Source organism: Montipora foliosa, unplaced genomic scaffold (genome assembly GCF_036669935.1).
Source record: "Montipora foliosa isolate CH-2021 unplaced genomic scaffold, ASM3666993v2 scaffold_414, whole genome shotgun sequence".
NCBI lineage: Eukaryota > Metazoa > Cnidaria > Anthozoa > Scleractinia > Acroporidae > Montipora > Montipora foliosa.
The window spans coordinates 317,501-327,500 of NW_027179717.1; the positions used below are offsets into that span (position 1 = coordinate 317,501).

The following is a 10,000-nucleotide window of genomic DNA, read 5'->3' on the forward strand; positions in this document are numbered from 1 at the left end:
TCGGTCAAAGACCTTCTTCAGTTATGACGACGAAACTTAAATAAGATTTAGGCGCTAACAATTACAAAATTACAAGTGACAGCTGTCAAAAATATATAAGATTGCAAAAAAGAAGAACAAAAAGTGGTGCTTATTTGTAGACGACAAAAAAGCTAAATTAACGAAGCAAAAAAATTAACAAAACCCCTAGAGGGGCCCTTAAACAATGTAAATCATAATGAACTTCCCGGTAAGGGCCTTTGAGTTCATCTAAAACCCAAAGGCCTGACGAAATCCAAGAAAAGGGCCTTAGAACGGTAGATCATGTAGGAACGTACTCTATGGGAAAGGAAACTAATTATAACAAATTCTGTTTTTTGAATGAAATTCCTTCCTTTTATTTAAGCCGTGGGGTGCTAGAGAGAACAGCTGAGCACTCCAATAAGCCTCTTTTGTAATTAAAAGCCTATCGATTGCTTCAGAGTTGCATGATGCCTGCACCTGATCAATGCATTGAAATGAAAAATCATATAGGGTATGTGGGATTTTGTTAAAATGCACTGCTACTTCGCAAGTTGTTTTGTTTGTAAGCATAGCAGACTTGTGATTACGGAACCTCATTCTAAAATCAGTGGTGGTAGATCCCACATATTGCAAGCGACATTTCTTGCAAGAGGCTAAATAAATAACGTTTTTAGAATCGCAGGAAAGACTGGAATGAATGGTGTATTTTTTTTCCGTCTTAAAACTAAGGAAAGATTTAGATTCCACAAAGAAATTCTTACAAAGATCGCATCTGTTTCTATTGCATTTAAAACAACCATTGTTGTGGTGATCCGTTCGTCCCTCTGCGAGATGGTGCACTCTTGAGGAGTTTTATTCACACTGCTGCGCACTTATTTTTATATCACAAACACTACGTAAATTTACATACAAGTTGGTGTTTAGGTACTAAGCTAATTGTTCTGTTGTAGCGCCTTCGCTCGGTGCCTGCATGATCATGATACTAACTCATTTCTTTTGTTCAATGTACATGGCTCCGGTTCACAGATAATTTCTCGCTCAAGCATAAATTACAACGTTTAGTTGAACTGCTGTACGGTTTAGCGCGGCAAACAATTTGGCATGTTCGGGAAGAAATTCTTAGCACCCGTGGACAGGTGTTTTGCTCGGGCCCACACCCTTATATATATATATATATATATATATATATATATATATATATATATATATATATATATATATATATATATGAAGTGTACAGTTAGTTGACCTAACGATGAACTCTCAGTAAGAGGATCCACAGGATACAATGTCTCAACGCGAATTTGAAGTTTAGTGTACGAAAAAAAAAGGCGACGAAGAGACAAACTCTTGACTGTTCTGGACGGGGTTTAATACACGACGTTTCGGCCGTTCGGCCTTCTTCAGGTTAAAAGTTAAAAAGTAAAAAACTATTTACAATGAGTGCAAATCACAAAAACAGCGGCTTATATATAAAGAACAGAAATATTGAAATTAAGGAAACGTAACAAAACAAAGGTGTAAGCTACAAGATGACATGGATATGACAATGAAAGACAAATAAAGAACTATAGGTGACATATCGATAAAAATGCATCATATTGGGAAAATGTCAACTCACAAGTACTCAATTGTAGTAATTAATGCGGTGGTTTGATCTAAATTCCCGCCTTTTATTAAGACCATGAGGATTGAGGGTAAATAATTGCGCAGTCCAATAGGCCTCCCTAGTGGGTAACAATTGTTCGAGATGTAAAAAAATATTCAAAAGACCTTATTTGTTCGATAATGATGAAATTGATTTGTGAAATTTCATGTTCAGAGTTATTAATTTAAAGTGGTTAGCCAAGTCACAACTTCGTTTGTTCTTCAGCATGGCCGACTTGTGGTTGCAGGTTGCATTTGGCACAAGTGGCCAAATAAATAACATTTTGCGATGAACAAGAAAGTTTTTGTTGAATGAAATAATGACGACCAGTAGCTGAACTTTGAAATTTCGAAACCAAATTTGAGGGTAGCTTGAGACCTATGCTTTGGTTGAAATACAGGGACGATATTTTTGACCTCTGGACTGAGGGTTTTTCCTAAATTATTGGAATTCACTGATTATATCAATGACTTATATCCTACTATTAAATTCGAATTGGTTTACTTCGAAAGTCATTTGAATGTCCTTGATCTCACGCTGCATTTTTGTAACGGGTTTATTAGCACTGATGTTTATGCTAAACCCACCGATAGCCACTTCTATCTACCTTTTTCGAGTTCACATCCCTCACATTGCAAAAGAGCAGTCCCCGTTGGGGTAGCTTTAAGAATCGAACGCAATTGTTCTACTAACGACTTTCTACAAAATAGGTGTAAGGAATACAGAAGATATTTGAAATCTCAAAATTATCAGGCGGAGCTTGTTGATAAACAGTTCGACAAAGCTCTCAGTATATCAAGATCCGAACTTTTGAGCAAAAAGGTCAAACCAGATAAGAAAGTTTTTCCACTGGTGCTTGACTACAATCCAATTTTGCCAGATATCCAAAAAGTTTGCAGTGAAGTATTCGGCTTTGTAAATGGTTAATAAGTGCTTCGGTTAAGGCTAAATGTGACGTCTAGGAAGTTGATTATTTGTTTGTTAGCTTCTATGGTGATGCGTAGTCCGTTATTATTAAAGATGCGGCATATTTCTTTCTTGATGTTCTCTGTGTCTCTCGGTAAAGTCCTACGTTTATATTAAGATCCTGAAGTTGGGAGAGGAGAAAGCTTCCCACGAGCTCACATGTTTCGGCGCCGTCGTAGCTTCCCATTGTTACGTCGAATGTTGTATTACCTTTCTTTTGCCAGGGTATGTGCTTGTGGATTAAGATGGAGTTTTTAGCGTGGATAAATGTTTCTTTCGTCGGTGGTAATGTTGTCATAGTTGGAGGCGAAGTCGAGTTCTTTGTTTAGGAGGTCTTGGCTGATGGATGGATAGAACTCTTCGATGTCGAAACAGATGAAGCTGAAGTGTTGTTAGATTTGAACCAGTTGATTACGGCTGTGGTGTTTTTCCATTGGTGGAGGTTGTGTTTTTTCGCGATTGTGCTGTTGATGCGGTCGAGGATCTTTTTACTGACTTTTGAGCGAGAAATTTGTCATTATCTGTGAACCGGAGCAGACTAAACATCAAGTCTTTGTAAAATTTGCTAGTTTACCATGTTTATCACCGCTGTTTGTGTTTTAGTTTAATCAAGCTATATGATGGCCTAAGAAAAAGAGTTCATACGATTTTAGAGGCCCTTTGATATCTTTGTAGCAATTCTAAGCATTGGATATTTGCAGGATTTCCAGAACTGGAGCTACTTCTGCCGCCAACGAATTCAGAAAATCTACGGCTAGCCATGTAACTATTGCAACAAGAATATACTTTGACAGGTCACGTCACAGTACGGTAAAAGGGAGTTTAGGGCAAAGGTATGTTGCTGTTTGTCGTTATTTATTTGTTCGAGCAGGGTCCTGCTATACCCACCCACACATACACTCACGAAGGACAGCCACAACACCGTTAAATTCGTCCCCTACTCTTCTCGAATAATGTGTGGGTTCTTTAACGTCCCACAAGGAAGTTATGAGCATGAAAGATATTTTTGAGACGGGGCCTACGGTTTCTAGTCCTTATTTATCCGAGAAGACTTGAAAGTCTAACCATTTGCGGATGTTATTGCAAAGGCAGCACTTTCTCCTCAGTTATTTTAAGACCCTGAGTGTTGTTCCGGCCGGAGTCGAACTCACGACCTCCCGCATGGCAGCCCGATGCCGCGGTTAATAGTAAAGTCAGAGCAACTTACCAATTAATGATAATGGTTAATTCGAGGTAGAGAATGAGTTGAGATACGTCATTGAACATTCTCGTTTCCAGAGTCTTCCTCTATTTGGGCACGTGGTAGGAGAAATGTCACTGGTAAAGTTAAGTGAAAGCGAGGGGCTCTGGGGACGAGAATGGTCATTAGCAGTTTTCACATAAGGAACGAAAATCTCGTCTGAGATGGAAAATTCATCTTCGACGAAAAACCCGCCGGTCTAAATGTGAAAGCGGGACAAAATGGAAAACTGACGGAGAACTCATCAATTTTTACTCAACAAAGGAAGGACGCGATATCCGTCGTGACGGAAAACTCGTCTTGAATTCAAACTAGAGGAACGAAATCGACAAAATTTCAGTGAAAAACTACTCCGTTAAGACTGGAAACTATATTCGAAGTTGAAGGACTATGGGTAAAATCAGGAGCCGTGAGTAGGAGCTTGCTTCTCCCATAACAGCTCAATGAGTTAACCTTTCCTTGCATACAGAACCCGCGCCCGCAGTACGCGCGGCAGTCAAAACTGTGCTATCCTGTCAGTCGTTTTCCCTTTCATCGGAAACGGTGCATTTCTGTGCGCAAACAGCGTTGTTGTCGCTCTACCCTGTCAAAAGGACGCCACCAAAGTGTTTTTTTGCGAATTAACAAAAATAAATACATTATCAATACAGTTTTGATGTCTTCTTACACTTGAAAATATCATACTGAATTCGTCTTTACATAGTTAGAAAAAGAACAAATAACAGCCTAAGAACAACAGCTGACGTTCGAATCGCCGCTCGCCGGCAACCCCGTTTTGGCGCCAAAGTTTGTTGACAAAATAGTTGCCACATACCTTTTAAATGGTTTTCTGGCACTTTAATTGCAAACAATTGACGTGGCGTTGTACGTGACGTCGGGCAGCACAGTTTTTCCCGCTCGCTGAATTCTGATTGGTCAATTTAAATTTCCGTAGCACGGTTGCGTATCTATTTTTATTTTTAGAAAGTCACAAGTTCTTCTGCTCTGTACTAGGTTTTTATAGATTGTGCTGGTAAAAGTAGCATATTATGCTTCTAGCAGTGCCCACTTTTTGCCCAAATTCTGCTCAAATTATGCAACTTGTTCTTGAATTCATTCCCTTTTGCAAAATGAGCGATCGTGTAGCAATACTTTCTTGGTGTCACAAGCTCCTCTTCTATTGTATTTTGCTTTCTTTAGGCTACGGTGTCTGGCTATGTTTGCTGGTTCTGGTATGGTCCCTACCTGCAAGTTATCGGGCGGCGTGGCTGACGCCATTTGGCAAACTTGCAAATGAGAGGTACTGTGACCAACACCATCTGGCAACTTCTGGTCCCGTCATCTCGTGCCAGACTGCCAGTCTCCGAGGGAGGCTCTCTCTCTCCCATACCAAAACGCGAATGCGGCTAAAACATTGAACAAAAATGGCTTCAGGCGTGTCAATATATACCGATTATGCCAGCAGTGCTACTTCTTAAAAATGGGCGAAAATTATGCTAGCATAATCCATAAAAGCCTACTCTGTACGTACTAAATAATATTATTGTCAAACGAAAACAAAAATAGCAGAGACAATTTGTGCAAATTAACGTAAATTAATGTAAATGAGTCTCCTCCTTCCTGAAGGGTTAGTTCTGAAAATAGGAAGATACGCACAAAGTTTGACTCAAGTGCATAGGGAGGCTCCTAAAACAAGATGGCGCCCAAGGTTAAACAACGTGTGAGGGTTAGAGCTAGGGTTACAGTGCCTGTGGGCCATGAAATCATTCTTACATCTCTTACAAATTTTCAAACACAAATTTTGACATAAATATTTTAAGGCCGCCATTTTTCATAACAACCCTCCTCGTTCCAGTTCTTTCACGATTTTGTGAGCGACAAACCGTCCAGTTACTCGTCCAAATGTAAATTTTAAGACGAGTAAATGGAGAAGAGTTTTCTCGTCTTAAATTTACATCTGCCGAGGAACCCGTCAGGCGAATCTTCCGTTTCAGACGAGAATGCATCTTTACATATAGGTATTGTTGGTATAATTATTATTTTTATTTTCATCTCAGCTTACCATAATCTGAAACAAAGGGACAAAAAGAAAGCTCTGGCTTGGAAATTTTAGAGCTAGAACCAATTATTAGTTTTTCCCACAACTGGGTATAAGCTGCTTTTTGGAAGGCCCTTGTTCTGTTATCTTCCCGATCATTCCTGATGTCTCCCATATTACGAATGCAAAGTTCTAAGACATCAAGGTCAAGACATAATTTAACAAAAAGTGCTGATGTTGTTGTGCAAGTTCTCAGCTGACGGCACTTATTTTCAAGTGCTTGTGGCATTGGCCTGCACCTGGAGCATATACACCACCCAACAAGCTGGGCACACCCTGACGGGCCAAGATCAACCTCAGCTGGGTGTGGTAACAGTGCCGTTGCTATGGTGCCTCCTACAGGTGTTGTTTCCGTGTCGTCGCCAACTGTGTCTATACCCTCCTCATCCAGATCATCCTCCATTATCAGGACAGAATAGATGTGATCCATACTCCATATCCCTTTGCGAAGGTTTCGAATTGCCAATTTCCTAACCATAGCTTCGCTGAGGGTAACACTAAATGCCTACCAAGAAACAGTACAAAGCAACTTTATTACTTTGCAGAATACCCCAAACCAACTAGCGTTATCTGTTATCATTTTTTTGTGCAAAAATATAAGGTGTTATCAGTGAGAAAACAAGACGTTTTCAATAAAAATATCACGCAGGGGAGAATATGGAAACACAACGCACAAAAAAATAGTATGTAAGCATGTATACTTTACACATTTTAAGAAATAATATTGATGGAGCTGGATTATGCTGCAACGTGTATATTTTCCTTACTCATAATTACTTGTGCTGTGATTCATTGTTTTCACCCAAGGTTTTTGCACGAAGGTACAGTGTACTCCCACTCGCATATTGCTAACTCCAATTCCCTCTTCATCAATTGTACATCAATTGCAAGGTGCAAAAGAGAAGAGATTACATTTTGCGTCGTTGTTGCCCCTCGGCTTGAACATCGCCGACGCTTAAAAGATGAAATCCTTCGAAGCTTCGAGTCAGGGTTGCACTCTTCTTTCGATCCTCGAGTGGATGGAGTGTATTATTTTGCGAATCCTGAAATTAAAGCCCAATAAGTTTAGAACTTGGCGAACCTGCTTCAAATTCAATCATTTCTAACCGAATACATACCCTATTCTTGCAGCGTTTATATAACTCTTTTTCCACATCACACAATTTGTTTCTTCCTTTACAAGGGCATCCTCTGTGCTGTTTTCCTTGAAATCGCTTTGTACTGCAAGCACTTTTACCTTTAGTGATCCGGAATGTTCTTCCTGATAGGTAAATATTAAATCCTGAGCGCTATGTTTGACATAGAATTCGTTAACTGCGAATATACGTGACTCACGCGTGAATCCATAATGGCGGCTAGAATTTTCTGTGAGCGCGAGATCAAACAAACTCGATCTTGCGCAGCTTATGATCCTGTCCCCAGCTTTACCAGCAACGACGACCGAACGAAAACGTTACAAATTTGCATATTTAGTAGGCAAAACAATAGCTTTGCACTCTCTTTTTCCATTTCTTTGCCGTCGTGAGCAAAACAACAATGCGAAATAGCCAAATTTGAGGTTTTATGGAGGACGCCAGCACTTGACGATAAATTTTCATTTCCTCCCCTAAATTAGGCTTGACTCATATCGGTTTCATTCTTGAGGGAGTGCCACACCATTGTCATGTTAAAAAGCTTGGATAGTCTCCAACTGATTAAAATAATGGGAATTTATGTTTTGAGATGACGTTCTTGTTTGCGTTCCCGTCGTCGTTGCTAAAGCTCCTTAAGAGCTTCTGCCTGAGAGACCGGGGAAGACTTGAAAATGAAGGTCGACCGATTTCGCTTAAAATTGGTACACAAAGTACTTATGTCGAATTATGTAATATGACAAAGTTTCAGCTTCAACGACTTTTTTTTAGCCGAGTTCTGGATAACAGCCCCTCAGGGGTCCCCAGAGGCTGATTTTTAGTGCAATTTAGGCCACTTTTAAATCTCTCTTTTAGCAACAGGAAATTAATTTCAGGCAAAAACAAAACTATCTTTGTAAAGCCCTATCCTCAGGCTTTTATGGGTGCGAACATTAGCTCATAGAAATTTTTCGCTAGCCTGTGGCTGTTATCACAATTTGGTCATACTTAAAACATATGGGAAGCAACCGGAAATGTCCTTTTTTTCAGACCAAATATTTTCCATGCCCATGTTTTATATCTTGAGGTCTTAGTATCCCTGCAAAGTTCAGCCCTTAGTTTAGTAATATAAAGAAAAAAATACTAAGGTTGAGGCTTTTTACTAAGAAAAAAACTTACGAGAAGATGGCTAACCAGGCCACTTCCGGTTAAAGTTTCAACAAAGCGTGTCTGCAAAAATCAGCCATTTAATTTCGATTATCTTTTTTCCTTCCAAGTTATGGTTAAAAGAGACTCTGAAGTTAATTGTCACTCAAAAGACTTGCGTTAATAAGAAATTTTGGAAGAAGTCTTGAAAATTAAGGACAATAGAGCCGCTGCGAAAACTCTTTGCTTACCTAACAACATATCTCTTGCCGGTAAATCACAATGCAAAATTGCATTTTTTCGTCCAAACTGCAATGTTAAGTTTATCTCCTTTGTTCAACTCGTTCAACGTATCACGTCTGTGGCCGGTAGTAATGAAGCGCTGATTAAATCAGGATATAAGCAAGCTTTGTAGTTCCATTCAGTAGTACTATAACCCACCTGTTAGGGCTTTACTATTTTCTGAAGAAAAAAGAACTTATTGGTCTGTTTAAATGCAACCACAACATCTGTCGTGACACTACTTGAGAATCGTTTTGAAACTTTGTTGAAACTTTAAACTTTGTTGAAACTTTAACCGGAAGTGGCCTGGTTAGCCATCTTCTCGTAAGTATTTTTCTTAGTAAAGAGCCTCAACCTTAGTATTTTTTTCTTTATATTACTAAACTAAGGGCTGAACGTTGCAGGGATAATAAGCCCTCAAGATATAAAACATGGGCAAGGAAAATATTTGGTCTGAAAAAAAAAGGCCATTTCCGGTTGCTTCCAATATGCTTCAAATATGATCAAGTTGTGATAACAGCCACAGGCTAGCGAAAAATTTCCATGAGCTAATGTTCTCACCCATAAAAGCCTGAGGATAGGGCTTTACAAAGATAGTTTTGTTTTTGCCTGAAATTAATTTCCTGTTGCTAAAAGAGAGATTAAAAAGTGGCCAAAATTGCACTGAAAATCAGCTTCTGGGGACCCCTGAGGGGCTGATATCCAGAACTCGGCTAAAAAAAAGTCGTTGAAGCTGAAACTTTGGCATATTACATAAGTCGACATAAGCACTTTGTGTACCAATTTTAACCGAAATCGGCCGACCTTCATTTCCAAGTCTTCCCCGGTCTCTCAGGCAGAAGCTCTTAACAGCACATATCACGGTTTTTGCAGTACTCTAAGTAACAACGACGTCAAATCACCAAATTTGACGTTTTGACAACGTGAGCATGCAATTCTCTTTTTTTTTACTCTAAAACCGTAAGTACACAATTTATTTTAGAATACTTCACTTATATTGTACAACTTCAATCTCTTTTAATCGTAGATCTTAAAAGTTCCTATTGTATCGGATGCGAGACGTTTGAAACAGTTTCGAATACTGTCGCATTCTTTAATACCAGCATTTCACTTTCTCCCAAGAAAAATTCTCTACAAAGGATGTAAAGGTGAGAATAACTTTGTTATGTTGTAGCAAGAGAAAATAAAGTGGGAATCTTCCCCTTTATATTCTATCTGATATAGTTAAACACCGGCAATTTTTCAAGCATGCAGCGTGATAACATTTCTCTCTCAGTTCAAGATTCGAATACGGAAACAGAATTATGCAATGTGGAGCTTCCAACGGGACATCCATCCCAAAATTTTGACCATGTATAAACGACTTTTAGACAACTTAAAACACGTCCAAAACGACTTTTTAGTCCTTCAACCTTTTTAGTCATTTCAGGAGACTTACAAATCAACTTATAACTCATCATGATGACTTATAAATCGACTTCTAACACGTCACGGTGACTTATAAATCATTATGGCAAATTTCAATCGAC

The 10,000-nt window shown here is 39.1% G+C and overlaps 2 protein-coding genes across 4 annotated transcripts in view; one reads left to right on the forward strand and one right to left on the reverse strand.

Annotated features, from left to right (window-relative positions):
- LOC137988356 (adrenocorticotropic hormone receptor-like) overlaps nucleotides 1–10,000 on the forward strand; it is a 39,450-nt gene that overhangs the window by 1,843 nt on the left and 27,607 nt on the right. The window contains exons 2-3 of one of the 3 annotated variants that reach the window (XM_068834386.1): nucleotides 3,319–3,450; nucleotides 9,499–9,619. The gene's annotated coding sequence lies outside the window, so the exon portion shown is untranslated. Of the gene's footprint in view, nucleotides 1–3,231; nucleotides 3,451–9,241; nucleotides 9,395–9,498; nucleotides 9,620–10,000 lie in introns of those variants that run through there. The other 2 variants (XM_068834387.1, XM_068834388.1) reach the window with 2 other exon arrangements.
- On the reverse strand, nucleotides 5,069–7,387 carry LOC137988357 (uncharacterized). The gene is made up of 4 exons (XM_068834389.1): nucleotides 7,270–7,387; nucleotides 7,053–7,195; nucleotides 5,899–6,439; nucleotides 5,069–5,242 (listed from the first exon to the last, which is right to left on the reverse strand). The coding sequence occupies exons 3-4, from the start codon at nucleotides 6,410–6,412 to the stop codon at nucleotides 5,175–5,177; spliced, it is 582 nt and encodes a 193-aa protein (XP_068690490.1). The 5' UTR covers nucleotides 6,413–6,439; nucleotides 7,053–7,195; nucleotides 7,270–7,387; the 3' UTR covers nucleotides 5,069–5,174.